Source organism: Xiphophorus couchianus, chromosome 16 (genome assembly GCF_001444195.1).
Source record: "Xiphophorus couchianus chromosome 16, X_couchianus-1.0, whole genome shotgun sequence".
Lineage (NCBI taxonomy): Eukaryota > Metazoa > Chordata > Actinopteri > Cyprinodontiformes > Poeciliidae > Xiphophorus > Xiphophorus couchianus.
The window spans coordinates 393,887-412,155 of NC_040243.1; the positions used below are offsets into that span (position 1 = coordinate 393,887).

General features: G+C 43.3%; 2 protein-coding genes across 2 annotated transcripts; one reads left to right on the forward strand and one right to left on the reverse strand.

Moving 5' to 3' along the window:
- Positions 1-4,189: 4,189 nt before the first annotated feature.
- On the reverse strand, positions 4,190-7,029 carry mettl23 (methyltransferase 23, arginine). The gene is made up of 5 exons (XM_028042616.1): positions 6,623-7,029; positions 6,015-6,119; positions 5,678-5,915; positions 5,508-5,592; positions 4,190-4,744 (listed from the first exon to the last, which is right to left on the reverse strand). Exons 1-5 carry the CDS (start codon positions 6,719-6,721, stop codon positions 4,519-4,521), a joined length of 753 nt encoding a protein of 250 aa, XP_027898417.1. The 5' UTR covers positions 6,722-7,029; the 3' UTR covers positions 4,190-4,518.
- Positions 7,030-7,678: 649 nt separating this feature from the next.
- jmjd6 (jumonji domain containing 6, arginine demethylase and lysine hydroxylase) lies at positions 7,679-16,179 on the forward strand. The gene is made up of 6 exons (XM_028042615.1): positions 7,679-8,046; positions 10,967-11,355; positions 13,030-13,316; positions 14,877-15,012; positions 15,524-15,662; positions 15,743-16,179. Exons 1-6 carry the CDS (start codon positions 7,918-7,920, stop codon positions 15,872-15,874), a joined length of 1,212 nt encoding a protein of 403 aa, XP_027898416.1. The 5' UTR covers positions 7,679-7,917; the 3' UTR covers positions 15,875-16,179.
- The last annotated feature ends 2,090 nt before the right edge of the window (positions 16,180-18,269 follow it).

Consider the following 18,269-nt stretch of genomic DNA (forward strand, 5'->3'; position numbering starts at 1 on the left):
AACCCATCGACTAAAATCGATCGACAAAAAACCCATCGACTAAAACCCATCGACTAAAACCCATCGACTAAAACCCATCGACTAAAACCCATCGACTAAAATCGATCGACTAAAACCCATCGACTAAAACCCATCGACTAAAATCGATCGACAAAAAACCCATCGACTATAACCCATCGACTAAAACCCATCGACAAAAAACCCATCGACTAAAACCCATCGACTAAAACCCATCGACAAAAACCCATCGACTAAAACCCATCGACAAAAACCCATCGACTAAAACCCATCGACTAAAACCCATCGACTAAAATCGATCGACAAAAAACCCATCGACTAAAACCCATCGACTAAAACCCATCGACAAAAACCCATCGACTAAAATCGATCGACTAAAACCCATCGACTAAAACCCATCGACAAAAACCCATCGACTAAAATCGATCGACTAAAACCCATCGACTAAAACCCATCGACAAAAACCCATCGACTAAAATCGATCGACTAAAACCCTTCGACTAAAACCCATCGACTAAAACCCATCGACTAAAACCCTTCGACAAAAACCCGTCGACAAAAAACCCATCGACAAAAACCCATCGACAAAAACCCATCGACTAAAATCGATCGACTAAAACCCATCGACTAAAACCCATCGACAAAAACCCATCGACTAAAATCGATCGACAAAAACCCATCGACTAAAACCCATCGACTAAAACCCTTCGACAAAAACCCATCGACAAAAAACCCATCGACAAAAAACCCATCGACTAAAATCGATCGACAAAAAACCCATCGACTAAAACCCATCGACTAAAACCCATCGACAAAAAACCCATCGACTAAAATCGATCGACAAAAAACCCATCGACTAAAACCCTTCGACAAAAACCCATCGACAAAAAACCCATCGACTAAAATCGATCGACTAAAACCCATCGACTAAAACCCATCGACAAAAAACCCATCGACTAAAATCGATCGACAAAAAACCCATCGACAAAAACCCATCGACAAAAAACCCATCGACAAAAAACCCATCGACTAAAATCGATCGACAAAAAACCCATCGACAAAAACCCATCGACAAAAAACCCATCGACAAAAAACCCATCGACTAAAATCGATCGACAAAAAACCCATCGACTAAAACCCTTCGACAAAAACCCATCGACAAAAAACCCATCGACTAAAACCCATCGACTAAAATCGATCGACTAAAACCCATCGACTAAAACCCATCGACTAAAACCCATCGACTAAAACCCATCGACTAAAACCCATCGACAAAAAACCCATCGACAAAAATCGATCGACTAAAACCCATCTACAAAAACCCATCTACAAAAACCCATCGACTAAAACCCATCGACAAAAACCCATCGACTAAAACCCATCGACTAAAACCCATCGACTAAAACCCATCGACTAAAACCCATCGACTAAAACCCATCGACTAAAACCCATCGACTAAAACCCTTCGACTAAAACCCATCGACTAAAACCCTTCGACTAAAACCCATCGACTAAAACCCTTCGACTAAAACCCATCGACTAAAACCCATCGACTAAAACCCATCGACTAAAACCCATCGACTAAAACCCTTCGACTAAAACCCATCGACTAAAACCCATCGACTAAAACCCATCGACTAAAATCGATCGACAAAAAACCCATCGACTAAAACCCATCGACTAAAACCCATCGACAAAAACCCATCGACAAAAAACCCATCGACTAAAACCCATCGACAAAAACCCATCGACTAAAATCGATCGACTAAAACCCATCGACTAAAATTCCTGTTCACAGATGGGTTGATGTCTATCTTCCCTCGTCACAAACTTTAATTCGACCTTGTTATGTGTTTCTTTAGATTATAAAATGTGTAAAGTGATTTAACTGAATTTGAGTTCATGTAACTTTTCATAACTTCTGTCTGAATGAATCAGTGAAATGAATTTTTGCTTCCTGTCATTGGAGCCGTCGACATGCTGGATCCGGTTTCACCGGGTCGGAACCTGCAGGTCTCTGCTTCATCTAGACAGAAATCGTTTTTCTCCCTCTCAGCCGAAGCGTCTGGACTTTTTAATGAACTCCTCATCATCTTATAAACCCGGTTTCCTCTGTAAAGTCGACCTTTAAACAGGATCCAAACACAGTTAGGTTCACATAAACAACTTGAAGAGAAAAGACATGGAAAAGAAGTTTTAAGGAAAAATACAAAAACATTTAAAGTAAATATATTAAAGAGAATTAAAACCCTAAAAGTTCCCGAGGAGAGACAAACATTACAGGAGTTCCTCCTCAGCAGCAGATCTGCTTCATGTTCAGGTCATAATCCTTTAGCAGTGATTCCGACCCAAACTCAACTTCCTCCATCAGAGGATCGGGAGCTGAGGGTCCTGGTGATGGGAACCGACAGCCTCGTCCAAAAGGTCCAGGAATCCTCTGAAAAACAAAGCAGAGGTTCCAAACGTCCACCTGACTGCTGGGTCAACATCTGCTGTCCATCCAACGCCGACAGTGTTTCTGTGACCATCGACAGATTAGACACCAGGACTCTGTGTGACTCAGACGCCATTAGAGCGATGACTGCAAAGAGCAGGGAGTACATCTCCAAGTCGGCACGCCACGACTTCCTGCTGGTGCTGAGCCAAAGCCAATCAGCGGACGGAGAAGAAGGAGGAGAGACGAGCACAGTCTCATTGAAGCACTGAAGAACATGGCCGCTGTGTTCAAGAACATCTAATGTTAAAATGCTGAAAGAAAGTCTCCAAAAGGACGACGCAGAACTCTGCAAGCTTTTAGAGGACTGCTACATGGTGATGTACGAAAAAGCTGAAAATGTCCCAAAAAACGTCAGGAAAGGCATCGAGATCATCGCCGAGCGCCGGACAGAACCTGCTGCAGCCACAGGATGATGGAGGCCCAGAGCAGGAAGGAGGATGGAAACGGGAAAACTTTTCTCTGCCAGTCTGGGAATCGCAGTCGGATACTTTCTCTACTGCTGGATGAAAGGTCTGAGGGAAACGGCTGCGTCTGCTGCCACTAAAACGTTTCAGAGGAGCACGAACCGTCATGAAGCTCAGAGCTTCAGCAGGTCCAAACCGTTCCACCTGAAACCACAAACCGGTTCTGATCCGATGAGCGCCAAGCTCAGCCAGGCTGTCGCTTCATCATTTATCATATTCTGTTGGCTTCAACCTTTATTTTATACATCTAAAGATCAGATGATAAGATTTTATTCATCCAGAACATTTAATCATTTAGTAAACAACTGAACTGAAATGTAAGAACTTACTGTTATTTTTATTTCTATAGAACTGTAACTCTGGTCAAATGTTTTCTCCTCCTGAACATTAATGACTTTTTAACCAGGATGTGAAGCTGCAGGTTTTATTCATTTATGATGATCTTAACTGTTTCTGTTTTGGTTCTATAAACTGTTCAGAGACATTTTGATCTCAATGTTTGTATCGTTGTTCTGCTGGGAGGTTTTGGGCTTTGCTCGGTACTGTAAAGTTTGTTCTGGTCGATTCTGGACCTGGTTCTGCTCTGTAAATCATCCTGTCTGAACCAAATTACAAACATTTCAGCTTCGCAGTAATCTGTCTGAGTTTCATCTTGGTTTATCTGCTGCCTTTACTCCAATCATCCTGCAGATAAACAGGAAGAAACATTGAAGATTAGCCTCATGAATGTTTTTCATCTTTAATCTGCATAAATCTGTCTGAAGGCAGTTTTGGGAAAATCATGTTTGTTAGAGAATCCAAAGATTTCACTCAAGTGAGAGTGAAACACATGGTGAAGTAAAACGACTCATTTTCTCCAAACGTTTCTCCAGTAAATCTAATAGTTTCTAGTAAAGTGCTGAGTGCAGCTTCAGGACCATTAAATGCAGCCACACTTTTCACTTTTTTTGTACAAACTATTGTTAACATCCGTGGATCTGAGGGACGTTATGTCACAAAAAACAGAAACTTTGGGATGGATGAGACACGATGAGGAAGAGCTGAACGAACGTCAGAAAGACAAACTAATCTGGTAGTTTCTGCAACAAATAATAAAGAGGCCGAGGGCCTGACTGTAAACTCTGGTCCTGAAACCAGAGCGCTAATCCCAGATTAGCTGCTTACAGACCCACCGTTTCTAAAGGCTCTGCAGAGAGAGAAACACACGACGAACCTGCAAGAGATTCATTTATTTACAGGAATTACAGCAGATATACAGACCGGACGCCGACCGCAGACCGGACGCCCGCAGACCGGACGCCGGTAAACATTTTCTAATATTCCAGTTAATCTGCAGAAACAGAAATCTGGTTAATCTGTTCAGGAGGGAGGGAAGATGCATCTCCCAGAAACAGGAAGTCCTCTCATCAAACTACTAACGTTCTCAGTGGAACGCTGCCCTCTGCTGAGAAAACTGAAAATCTGGAGTCAAATCCAGAAATATTCAAGATTCCCATCAGAACCTGAATCTGCCTTAATGTTTTCAATTCAATCAGTTTTTCACTGAGCAGCCGAGCGGCAGGCTGTGTGTCTGGGAGCAGACGGTGACCCCTGGGCCGGTGGGTCGACCTCTGACCCCCTGCTGATGATCATCATGTGGACGGTGTGGCTGCCCGGCAGCGCGGACCCGGCCAGCTCGCAGCCATCCGCGCCGAAGTCCGCCAGCGGCACTGAGACGCAGCGCAGCCTCCAGCGGCGGAGCAGGGCCTCTAGGGACCAATCAGAGCTGCAAAGTCAACCAGAGGTCAGAGGTCAGACACTTTACCACACTGGCATTGAAACTTTGGTCTGCTGGTAAAAAATGTGTCAAACTTTCTCATTAAACCAAATTTCATTGCAGAAGCATTTTGAAACACTGACTGGAGTATTTCTGTCCGAACTACGAGAACATGAGAATAAATATTACGGGAATAGAGTCGTAATAATAATAATACAAGAATATTATTATTATAATATCATTATTATTATCATCATCATGGTTGAATGGAAATAATTTCACAATACGAGATAAATTCATAATATTATCAGAATAAAGTCATAATTATAAGAGACAATCTGAATTGAAAACCAGGAATGTTGAACATTTTGTGAAGTTATACTTTGATTTATTAATAAGAAAATATTTCCTCTTTCAATCCATCTACACCAGATTATCAGCAGCAGGACTTTGTAATTACTGAGCAAGAAGTCTGCAGAACAAAAAATGACTTCATTCCTTACATTTGAAACCTTTTTCTGGTAACGTCGTGTCTTTATCCTCCTGACTGAATCAAACTCCTGCCTGTCGTAGGTTTGATGCTGCAGTCGGAGGTTTGCAACATTTCTGATGTGACACATTTCCATTTTTCTGGAGATTTTAATTTAAACCACCTGCTAGATCCAGTCTGGATAAATGTTCTCAAACCAGAGGTTGAGAAATGAAAACCCGATTTAAATATTTCACCCCTTCCAGCAGAGGACCTGCTAATGGCAGCTAGCAGCAGCCGTACCTCCTCACTTGGTACGTCGTCCAGAACTGAGCCTGCGGGTTTTTCCTCAGCAGGCAGACAAACGTCACCAAAACATCTTCAAAATCTGGAAGCAGAAGCAGAAGCAGCAGCTCAGCCACACCAGCCACGGCGAGGAGGAGTGAGCCTTCATCTCCGAGTCTCACACCGACCCTCGGGGTTGTAGAAGACGTCCGAGCCGAGGACGACGTCCTGCGGGGGCAGCAGCAGCAGCTCCGGGGTCACGTCCCCCCAGCTGAGGCCCAGCATGCCGACGTCCCGCAGCCCGTTGGCCGCGCAGCTCCGCCGGCCGTTCTCCAGGCACCGTGGCCGGTCCGATCCGTCCGACAGCGACACGCGGGCGCCGCAGCGGGCCGCCAGCACGCCGGGGAGACCCACACCGGCACCGAGCTGAGCACAGGAGGGCCGACACGGGGTCAACACGGGGTCAGAAACTGGCCTGAAACTCAAAGGCCAGAAGGTTTCCTTCTGGGTACCCGTCCTCCTCACCTCCAGCACCGCCCGGCCTCTCAGCAGGTCTCGGTGGAACCACAGGTACTGGGCCAGAACCACGGCGCAGGGCCACACGTACATCCCATACTGAGGGTCCAGAACCTGAGGGAGTCAGAACCGAACAGGAACTTCTAATAACTCAGCTCTAACAGCTTCTCGTTTCAAATTCAAACTTTAGAAAATCTTTTGCATTTCCCAGATGTTAAAAAAACAAATAGGAGGTCAGCATTTGTTTTATATTATGTTAAAGTATTTAGGCCAGACTGAGACTTAGTTTTTATTATGAGAATAAAGTCATAATGCTAGTAGAAAAAAAGCCCAATAATGTCAGCAGAAAGTCAGAAAATTAGGAGAAAAATGTTGTTTTAATGAGAAAAAAGCTGGAAGAGTTCTGCAGATATTTTCCTATTTGTAAAACTGATACCACAAGATAACTTTACAAGATGCTCAACATTCCTCTTTATTTTCATTACTTTTTGTGGAGGAGTTATCATAAAATTACAACTTTATTCTGGTAATATAATGACTGTATTGTCATCTCGTAATTATTAATGCTGCAGCCTGGAGCCCTGGATATAACAGGTAGCGGAGCAGCAGGGACAAACCTCTGGGATGCAGACACTCAGACTCTCTGGGCTTTTCGCGTCTTTAAAGGTGAAAACTCTGCAGGCTGCGCTGGCCGCCTCCTCTCCGCTCTCCTCCATAATGTCCACCAACTAACCCCGAAGCTAAACCATTCAGGGTTAGCTTAGAATCAGTGGTTCGGTCAGAGCCAATGACCGAACCACTGAGTGGATCTGAACTCCGCTAGAATCGCCCCGACAGCCACGCTGGTAGCTTCTTCCGCGGTTAGATGAGGGGTCCGTTCCGTAGCAATCCGCCGGTGTGTGAGTCAGTTAGAGGTGCTAAAGATCGATGATGAAAAGTTTTCTTTTTAAGTATCACTGGTAATCATGATTAGCATAAATATGCGAAGCAAAAGTATGAATGATTATAAATCTAAACAAATTATTATTATACTATCAATTCTTGATAATGTGCAAAAATGAAACTCTTTATCGATCAAAGCCTGTTACTTTGCTTGCTAATTTAGTGTAGAATCTTGGCTTAGCCATCGCAACATCACTTAGGATAAATCAATAAATTAACAATAAAAACAGCAGCAGCAACGCATCGTTAATAAAGCAAGTTTAGAAGAAGGCTGAAATAAAACGCTAACTTCTCCTTGGCAGCATGCCGCTCTCTACACCGGCTAGTAAATCGGGCAGAGTATCTGTTTGTCTCGTAAATCCCGCCCAGTGTTTTTGGTGCGTTCCTGTTTTCTCGAAAGTCGCAATGTTTACTGGAAATGTCCTTCAGTGTGTTCTAGCTGGAACAGGAAGAACAGAAGGATCTGCTAACTGATGTGCTCAATAACTGATCTAATTATGATATTATTAAACGGCCAAAAAGGTCAAGCTTTTCTTTATTTCGTTTGAACACAAAGAATGATGGCGTTTAATATGAAATAAACATTCCGACCTCCGGGTAGGTTTTGAAGGTAGCAGCCAATAACATTAATGGGCGGGAATGCTTTGTAGATGACAAACACCAATCAGCGCACTGCAATTTTCGTGAAGCTGCAGCCAATCAGATGCCTTCCGCCTCATTTAAGGCGGGTGTTAATTGCGTAATCAGTTTCACAAGCATTATGTGTTCCGCTGTTAGATTTTATCAAACTTTAACGGTGTGTCTGCGATTTTAAAGCTCACATTTATAGTCACACATCACAGAAGTTCGAGAGCAGCTTGCGTTTATGTTGTTGTTTTGTGTTATTAAAGCGACGCCGAGAGCAGGTGGGTGAATGTAGCCCCGAGTTAGCTCAGTTAGAGGCTAATCAGACACTGCTAACCGGAAGAAAATGAACCATAAAAGTAAGAAGAGAATAAAAGAGGCGAAGCGGAGCGCCAGACCCGAGCTGAAGGACTCCCTAGACTGGATGAAACACGGTTATTATGAGAACTTCGACGTGTCGCATCAAACCGTGAAGGTAACAGTCAGTTTATCTCCCCCAGCCGAGCTAACAGCAGCTAGCCGCGGAGAACAGTGCGCCTGGTCACGTAGACAATGTAGGATCCGCTGTTAGCGCGCCCTCTGCTGGAGGAGCCGCTGCTGCATCCCTGCTTTTACACTATTTAATATTTATGAGATATTAAAGTAGGTCAAGTTAATAGATTGATCACATAACCTATTAATGAATGTCGAAATAGCATCATTGTTAACCTTAAAACATGCATAACTGTTCTTCATAGAAGTAGTTTAGTTTTTTTTATTCCCTGGCTTTGAAATCCCTTCAAATGTAATGTTTTATTGATTCCCACTTCCAGATATGGTGTTATGTATTGTAATGGTAAGGTTTACAGTGCTCCTCAGACAGACTTTGATAGTAGTGTTGGACAAAGGTTAAAGCCAGTCATGAAACAACTATAAAGGTAAAACAGATCATTGTTACTGAGGAAATCCTGGAGGTTAATCTGAAAACACAGAGGTCGTCTCCACAGCTGGAGGTGGGTCCAAGTTGACCGCTGTTTCGGTTTCTTTCCACACAGACGGAACCAGAACCTTCAGTCAGGCCATAACAGATTTTACTGGACGATAAAATGTCCAGAAGGTATTGCTATAAACAATAATATTGTTGTCTTGAGAACACATTCTCAAATATCAATAAACTTCAGAGTTGCCCTCAGCAAAGCTGCTCAGCCCGGCAGGCGGTCCACCATGTTTTTGTAGTAAAAGATGTTAAGTGGACAGGAAAAGTAAAAATATTACTGGGTAATTATATGTTGTGGGAAAACATGGCCAGTGAAACAATATTTAAACCCACAACTAGTCTTAGAAACAACAAATCAAAAAATACAATTAAAATAAATATGAATTATTTGCATTTCTGTTTAATCCAAATGAAGTCAGCGGCTCCATGAGGCCCTCAGGGCTTCAGGGGCCGTAATGCTAATATTTTAACACAGAGCACAAAGACATAAATGTAACATTTATTTATTGAGAGATGAGCAACAAACGGAGATTTAATTTAATCCTGCTAATGTGGCTTTAGTAGCTCTAACATTTCTGTTGAGTTTTTAGAATAGAATAGAATAGAATTCAACTTTATTGTCATTGCACTGTCACAAGTACAAGCAACGAGATGTAGTTTGCATCTATCCAGAAGTGCTCTACGAGATATAGATATTTATTTACAGATGTACAATAAGAGTTCCTCAGTAACAATGATCTGTTTAATAAGAGTCACAGAAACTGTTATAGAATAGAATAGAATAGAAGTACTTTATTCATCCCAGCAGGGAAATTACTTCGCAGTTACAGCATAGAGACAAGACACAATAACAACGTCCGGGTGTTGAGTCTGGAGTTTGGCTGCGGTAGAGCTGATGACATCACAGGCCACCGCTGCATCAGCTGATGGGGGAATGTAAACAGCAATCAGATCTCTGCGCTCATTAAGTCTGTCTGACTAAGTGGACAAAGCATTTGATACGGTTTGATGCTTCGTGTAACCGGAAAAATAATAATAGAAATAAAAATAAAATAATATAAAACCAGAGTGAAAGCTCCTCACCGGCTGAACCTGCATGATGAGGTTAGCGCTGGTTCGATAACCGCTACAGGGAAGACAGCGCCACACGCTGGGCAGCGAGTTGAGATGGAAAAGCCCCACATCATTCTTTGTTCACAAAGATAAATCATTCTCACCTCTCCTCAACGCTCCTCTGAATTCACTACTACAAGTTATTCCTGCGGTTCATAGAGCTGCACAACCAGAGCTAACACGGCGGGTTTGAACTCTGACCTTGATGTAGAGTTCTCTAAAGAAACATGATTCCTCACAGGAGGTTGATGTAAATATCCATACAGGTCAGCCTGTGTCCAGTTTGAGTGGAAGGAGGAGCGCGACCCCTGCTGAGGTCAACTTAAAAGATCGAGCAGCCGCAGCGCGCTGTGATTGGTCCGCTCTGCTGCGCGCTGTGATTGGTCCGCTCTGCTGCGCGCTGTGATTGGTCCGCTCTGCTGCGCGCTGTGATTGGTCCGCTCTGCTGCGCGCTGTGATTGGTCCGCTCTGCTGCGCGCTGTGATTGGTCCGCTCTGCTGCGCGCTGTGATTGGTCCGCTCTGCTACACGCTGTGATTGGTCCGCTCTGCTGCGCGCTGTGATTGGTCCGCTCTGCTGCGCGCTGTGATTGGTCCGCTCTGCTGCGCGCTGTGATTGGTCCGCTCTGCTGCGCGCTGTGATTGGTCCGCTCTGCTGCACGCTGTGATTGGTCCGCTCTGCTGCACGCTGTGATTGGTCCGCTCTGCTGGATTTAAATAATAATCAATTATAAACTTCTTTTAGAAATAAATTTTCTCCACCAGTGAATCGCTCAGAGCAACAGAGACGCTTTCAATCCAGATTAAGCTAGATTAAGCATATATATACATATATATGTTTTTTTATTTAAAAATTTTTTTTATATTATTAAATTTTCTAAAAACAAAATGCTTAGCCTGGCGGGGGGCTAGTAAAGCATTGTGACCACCAGGCTTATACACTGGAGGAAACCCTGAATTTCTAATTAACATTTAACACTGGAACTGGAAGACATTTTAAAATAAACTAACAAATAAAGTGAATTATAAAGAATCTGTAAACAAAATTGTAATGAAAAATAAGATTTATTTGTGGCCAAAGCAGCAGACTGAAGACTTTTATCACCCAGTTTTTGGTAGGAGAAAAACAACAAATCACGTAAATGGAAATGATTGATTTAGTTTTAATTAGTTATGTGATTAGTTGATTTATTGCGACAGATCTAATCAGCAGTGAACTGAAGCTTCATGTTGTCCAGAACCAAACCAGCTATTTAGGTTTCTTCCTGTGGTTTTGCCTCCCTTGCTGAAGGACTTCCTGTCTTGCAGGACAACGTGGAGCGTGTGGACGCGCTGCACCTCTCTCCAGAGGAGTTCATCTTGCGCTTCGAGCGACCCTACAAACCCGTCGTCCTCCTCAACTGCCAGGAGAGCTGGCCAGCTCGGGAGAAATGGACGCTGGAGCGCCTCAAACGCAAATACCGCAACCAGAAGTTCAAGTGCGGTGAGGACAACGACGGCTACTCTGTGAAGTTGAAGATGAAGTATTATGTGGAGTACCTGGAGTCCACGCACGACGACAGCCCGCTCTACATCTTCGACAGCAGCTATGGCGAACACGCCAAGCGCCGCAAACTGCTGGACGACTACGAGGTGCCGCTCTTCTTCAGGGACGACCTGTTCCAGTTCGCCGGGGAGAAACGTAGACCGCCGTACAGGTGAGCCCCCCGCTCACCCTGCACCTTTAGACAGGGTAGGGCATTTATTGCATCATTTATGATTCTTGTAAGATTTTGATTTAATAATTTTAATTAATGATATTTAAAAACACCAAGAATTTTTCTCCATTGTTCAGTAAAGGTGTATCAATACATATCCATACCTTTGAAAATATTGTAGGGGTTCACTGATTTATCAGCGCGAATTTTCTTAATTTCAGATCAATGATCGGCCAATACTTCCATGTGAACCGATCATGTCTACCTCAGCAAAGGATTAAAAATCACCCACTGTCCTCAGAGGTTTGGCTGTTAGCCCCGCCCACGGAGTTAGCCCCGCCCACGGAGTTAGCTCCACCCACCCAGTCATGACTGAATGTTTGCAGTTAACAGTATGGCTGCTGTTGCCAACTCAGCGACTTTCCTGCTTTATTTATCAACATTTCAGACTAAAGAATCGTATCGGCTAAATCAGACTCAGCAGGTTTGGCTTTTTAAAGATTGGTCAGAAAGCTAGGACCTGTGCCGCCCTAAAAATATGACTAGATGTAGTTACAGTGGCGGCTGGCCAGTAGGGGGCGCTTGGGCGCCGCCCCCTTTAAATTGTTTAGATAATAAATGATTTCTATTCTGAACTGCAAAATACTTAGAAATGTATTTATTCATACTGTGTGTCCAATAGACATGTTAGAATTTATTAAAATAGTAAATACATAATTCTAATTGCTCACATTGTGCACACTTCCCATGTGCAGGGCGCCGTCCTAATGAGTGTGTATGTAGGCGCATCAACTTTTGGCAAGCAGGTGATCTGAGGCTGACTTTTAATTGGTTGTTTAAGGTTTTCCACAGGGCGCAGCGCTCTGCGTCCCGGACACACCCATTTTGTTGTGTCATTACTGGTAAAGTGTCAGTACTGGCTAATTTTTTTTAAAACATTGTGTGATTGGACAATCCCCGATTCGACTCATTAGCGCAGCTGCAGTTCGTTAGGTCGATTCACGGTTACGTTTGCATTAAGCAATGCATTTTACTGCTTTCCGTGTTTGCTATTTCAAAGTTCTGGCACGGAGGCAATGTGGACAACAACTGGGGTAAGAGACTTAAAACATCTTTCAGAAAAATGCAAACGGCACGAAAACAGCCGCAGCCACCTAGACAATGCAATGAAGCTAAGTTTTGGGGGGAAACTTAGCATAGCTGAAAGGTGCTTTTCAACTCTGAAAAGAATCAAGACTTTTCTGAGAAACTCAATGACTCAGGACAGGCTGAATGCATTGGCCATGTTGTCAATGGAGAAAAGACTAGTCACGGAGATGACTGACTTTAACAAGAATGTAATTGAGAAATTTGCAGGGCAGAAGGAAAGGAGGGCAAAATTCATGTTCAAATAGTGCTATTTTTTAAGATTTGTTTTGTTTGTTTTTCATTTGTTTGTTTGTGTGCGCCCCCCTCAGTTTTTTTAGCACCAGCCGCTACTGTGTAGTTACTGTGGTCACGTTAGTGATATAAATCCCGTTTATCTTAAAGAAGGATATAATAAATATTATAAATGTTTGTGGGTGCGTAATTTCTCTGCCATGCAGCCACAGTTTGCTAAAAAACAAGGAATTGTTTCTTTTCTTGTCATAACTGCGACCAAACTGGGCATAACTGTGACCTGTGACCCCTCAGGTGGTTCGTGATGGGCCCGGCCCGCTCCGGCACCGGGATCCACATCGACCCGCTGGGCACCAGCGCCTGGAACGCCCTGGCGCAGGGCCACAAGCGCTGGTGCCTGTTCCCCACTAACACGCCGCGCGAGCTCATCAAGGTGACCCGGGAGGAGGGCGGCAACCAGCAGGACGAGGCCGTCACCTGGTTCAGTGTGGTCTACCCCCGCACCCAGCAGCACACCTGGCCGCCCGACTTCAGGCCGCTGGAGGTGCTGCAGCGGCCCGGAGAAACCGTCTTCGTCCCGGGTCAGTACGGTTCCGCTCGACTTTCCGTTCTGGTCCGTAAGGTTCCATTCTGTGTGAAACTCCATCAGTTCAGATTTAAACAAAAAAACATTTGAGCATCAAATTCTGTCACTGAAATCACCAGCACGACGTTAGCCTATCCGCCGGCTTCTACCGAAACAAAAATATCAAAGAACAGTTCTTGACTGATTAATTGAGTGATTGGTAGGCCTGTCGCGATAAACGATAAATCAATTAATCGTACGATAAATTAAAACTATCGACGTCATTTCAATTATCAGCTTTATCGTCTCTTCCGGCCTTTTTCTCTTTCTGTTAATGACACCGAATGAAAAAAGGCTCAACTCCAGTGCTCTCCACTGACCTCTGACCTCATTTCCTTAGTGTAAAGCCCAGCGCACACAACACGATCTTAGAGCTGTCGGCCGATTGTCGCCCATTTTCAAAACCTGACAGACCAAACATTAGCCGACAGAAATCCTAGGTATAACGGTTCGATCGGGTTCGGTCCTGCCGTGTGGTGTCCAACAATGGGCACAAAATAATGGCTACAAGTTCAGTGAACTAATTTTAAAACCAGGCATTAATCAATGCTTTACTACAGTCTACCTGCAATGCATGTGGCTAGTGTCAGAGTAAAGTCCTGACTGAATGAAAATCATTAGAACCTGTTTACGTCACGTTAACGAACAGCTGAAAAGTTACCAGGTTTATCAACTGCGGTAGCAATTTAGCTCCAACTCCTCCTCTTGTCATTTCTATAATCTTTGCATGTTGAATAAACATTAATGTTGTTTCCAGTATCATCTCCAATGTCCGCTGGACTTCCGGTTGCGCCGTTTCAGCTGTTTGGGATTCCCCTCTGTAATTTACCCTCAGAAAGCAGGAGGAGAATCCGCGCTTTCTGATTGGCTACCTGTCACATTCAACAGGCTGCGTTAAGATCTCAGTCGGGAAAAAAGCCTGATTTGGATCAGAGCAGCCGGTGATCTACCGTAACACACCACACACTACAGGATGATCGGTTATGAAATCGTAAGCGATAATCTTAGAACCTCGGACGTTCTAAGATTGTCATAAGGGGAAAATCTGGGCAAAAAAATCATGTAGTGTGAACTATTGCATCAGGTAGTCGATGTGCCCATCTTCTCTATTTAAATCTAATTATTACTGAAGGGCAACATAATATACAGACTTCATGATCTTTTGGTTGAATGCAGTATTTATTTACACTTTGGCTTTATGTTGTTTAGTTTTTTTTCAAGTACATTTTTGTTAATGGAGACTGAGAATCCATTTTAGTTTTATTTTTGGTTGTTTTGTTTATTTTGTTTATCAGCTCCAGTGTTAAATATTCTTTTGAAAATAAAGTGTATCTATCTGTGGCAGAAAATCACATCATTATTACATCATTTCCATTAAATCAGTGTAAAAAGGTCTTCAGACAATATTATCGTTTATCGCAATAATTTTTGAGACAATTAATCGCTCAGCAAAATTTGTTATCAGGTCTAGTGATTGGTTGATATTGGTTTTCACTGATTGATGACTGGTTTCCAGGTGGCTGGTGGCACGTCGTCCTTAACTTGGACACGACGATCGCCGTCACGCAGAACTTCGCCAGCACTACAAACTTCCCCATCGTCTGGCACAAAACGGTGCGCGGCCGACCCAAACTGTCCAGGAAGTGGTACCGGTAAGAGAGCGGCGCCGCACAAACTCATCTGAGACATAATTATTTTAAAGGTTTTAAATAAAAGTAGAATATGAAAGGTTAACAAAATAAAAAACTGGTTTTATTTTGTCTTTGAAAACTACATTATAAAAATTTTACTTTAATGTTTTTATTTTAGCATGTTTTATTTTACTTTGATTTTTATTCTGTTTTTGTTGCATTTGAAATTAAGTTTAGCTTTTAATTAATTTTTTTAATTTTACTGTATTACTCATATGTTAAAAGTAATTTGTTTCGTTTTATTGTTTCACTATTTTATCTCAAAAAGCATCCAGTATTTATTATTTTTATTAGAAACCTGAGCTAACTCAGGTTTTACTTCTTATTTTTCCTGTTTTCTTTAAAAAGGTTCAGTTTTATTTTTCTTTGAGGAAGAATTTTTTTAAAGTTTTTTTGTTGTGCTGAGGCGGCGCTGCATTAATCCAGTGTGTGTGTGTGTGTGTGTGTGTGTTTTGGTGTGTGTGTGTTCCAGGATCCTGAAGCAGGAGCGTCCGGACCTGGCGGCGCTGGCTGATAAGGTCGACCTGCAGGAGTCGACCGGCATCGCGTCGGACAGCTCCAGCGACTCTTCGTCCTCTTCCTCGTCCAGCTCCTCCGACTCCGACTCTGAGGTAAGGCCGGAACGCCGTCTGACGATCCGAGCCGTTGTACTTCCTGTCACATGACTTCCTGTTCTCCGTCTGTCCTGCAGGGGGAGTCGGGCTCCGAGGGCGACGCCGTGTCCCACCGCAGGAAGAAGAGGCGGACCTGCGGGGCGGCGGCCAATGGCGACTCCACCAGCCAGGACGACTGCGCCAGCAAGGAGCGCTGCTCGTCCCGGTGACCTCTGGGGTCGTGACCCCTGGGTGACCTACCACCTTTAACTGTTAAACCATTTGATGAGGCGTTCAGGTGCTTATGTAGACTAAAGGTCCAGGATGGATGCTGCTCTGGTGAACTCTGACCTTTCTGGACTAGACTGAGGCCTTCACCTGAACGCTGCAGCCAAGCCTCGGCTTCTGGGACTCCAGTTGTGCCAAAAACAGGAAGTGATGTCACGTGGTTCCCTGGTTTTTATGAAACACTTTAGCGTTGCCTGACCGTCGGATCTGTTTTCTGGGCCTTAAAATAAAGAATTTCTGAGGAAAAGTTCTGCTGTCGGTGTCTGTACTGTCCTGCCCCGTAACCATGACAATATTCAGCATCTCTGAGGCTTGTTAAGCAGGTTCTGCTGTACTCGGCCCGGTTCTGGACCAAACAGAGGAACAGAACCGGCCTGGAGATTGGACCGGCCGAGTTCTGCAGCGTTGTGGCGGTCCGTTATCAATCACCTCAGTTCATTATTAAATTAATTACCGTCTACTGCCGCGCCCTGACCAGCAGGGGGCGACAGTAGTCAGGAAAAACCTCCACCAGAACCAGAACTGGGCTCGGTCTGGAGTTTGGAGAAGAACTGAAAATATTTCCATGTTAGAGAAACAGTAGAGAGTTAATAATAATAATAATAATAATGGCTGCTGCTGCTTTAGCCGTTTCATTTAGGAGAGAAACAAACTGATCTGGTTTTAGAGGTCATTAACAGCAAAGGCTCAACTATGAGCTTTGACTAGGACACAGATTCATCTTTCAGCCTCAAGCTAACACCAGACTGCTGACTCCTTAAAATATTTCATGATTTATTTAATCTTTTTGTTCCTCCTAAAAGCTGATGAGTCGCATCACCAGTGTTGTATAAAGTACTGAAATCTCAGAGTCAAGTAAAAGTATAAGTACCTCTCCAAAATATGACTTTGGTAAAAGTCCAAGTCACTGACTGAAATGTTACTTGAGTTAAAGTCTTAAAGTATCTGAAACTTCTTGTACTTAAGTATGGAAATTACTGTAAAAATGGATGTACTCAAGTAATGTAATGAAAAGTACAAGTAAAAAGTAAAACAAAGCAAATGCAGTTTTAATGACATTTTTTATATTTTGGTAAACTTGTCAAATACACTTAAAATAATGTACACAACCAAGTGCAAGTAAGGTCAGAGCTAAAAATGAGAAAAATAAATAGTACAGAAAATGCGGCCAACATGAAGAAAAAGAGCTGTTACGATTACTCTACTTCACAAATCAGTGAATCAGTCAATGCTACAGTCAGTAGGTGGTGCACACAACTGGTCATTATGCAAAAGAAAAAAAATTGGGAGGGAAATGCAGCTTATTGGCATCTGAAGAGGGAGACCTTTTTTGTAAACCTGGTTTTGAACTTGCATGCCTTTCCTATATTCGTTAAATTGAGTCTAAATTGCTATCGCTATGGCTTCTGTCCCCCCTTGAACAGAGGAGTCTAGGTAGCCTGCTACAGTCAACATTAGGCCTAAGCTAAATACATCACGTATGGAACTGAAACAATGCCAAACAAAGTTCATTTATGGTCAACGTTTCACAATACAGTAGTGTCTAGTGACCAAGCTATAGTTACTGAAACAGGAGGATTATAACCATTTCATAAGAAGTTACCTCGATGTGTTTCTTCACGTTGGACGGGGAGTTTTTGTAAGATAGAATTTCCACATCTTCAGGCAGGAATAACATACACTGCATGCGGTAAGACGAATCTTTAACACCCACGAAAGAGTATATTGTGTTTAAATAAGGCCATGGGCTCTCATCACCAGCTGGTGGTTCCCCTGGAGCCGTGTCCAACGTAGTTGCAGTCGTTGTGGTCTCCGTCTCCTCCTCCATGTGGCTGCTGCTGATTGCGAGACTTGCTTTGTGTTTAATGGGAGAAGCGAAACAGGTGTATCCTATTGGTGGTGATGAACAAGCCCAGGCAAGCAGGCTACCGACTTTGTTCGGTAGCCTACTTGCTACTTGCTAATCAGTAGGTGGGTCAAAACACTTTGTTTCTCTCTCTCGCTTTTCTGTAACGAGTAACTAAACCACACACTGAAAATGTATCGGAGTAAAAGTACGCAATTAAGTTCGGAAATATAGTGAAGTAAAAGTGAAAGTCATCAAAAATTTTCATACTCCAGGAAAGTATGAAGTACTCCAAAATATACTTAAGTAAAGTAGTGAAGTATTTTTACTTCGTTACTATACAACACTGCGCATCACTGTTATTCTGAAAATCATTTTGCGACCCCTGTGGGGCCCCGCCCCGCACCTTGGGAACCTGCAGTCCAGCAGGGGGAGAGAAGTCACTAGCAGCTGATAGTTTTAACTTTAAAAAACAAGAATTCAAATTTAAA

Excerpts from the sequence above, each read along its gene's own strand:
- mettl23 (XM_028042616.1), bottom strand. The coding sequence starts at position 6,721 with ATGGAGGAGAGCGGAGAGGAGGCGGCCAGCGCAGCCTGCAGAGTTTTC. Across the intron at positions 5,593-5,677 it reads CGTCTTCTACAACCCCGAGG|ATTTTGAAGATGTTTTGGTG; the intron begins GTCGGTGTGAGA and ends TTCTGCTTCCAG. Across the intron at positions 4,745-5,507 it reads ACGACGTACCAAGTGAGGAG|CTCTGATTGGTCCCTAGAGG; the intron begins GTACGGCTGCTG and ends TTGACTTTGCAG.
- jmjd6 (XM_028042615.1), top strand. The coding sequence starts at position 7,918 with ATGAACCATAAAAGTAAGAAGAGAATAAAAGAGGCGAAGCGGAGCGCC. Across the intron at positions 11,356-13,029 it reads AAACGTAGACCGCCGTACAG|GTGGTTCGTGATGGGCCCGG; the intron begins GTGAGCCCCCCG and ends GTGACCCCTCAG. Across the intron at positions 13,317-14,876 it reads AGAAACCGTCTTCGTCCCGG|GTGGCTGGTGGCACGTCGTC; the intron begins GTCAGTACGGTT and ends ACTGGTTTCCAG.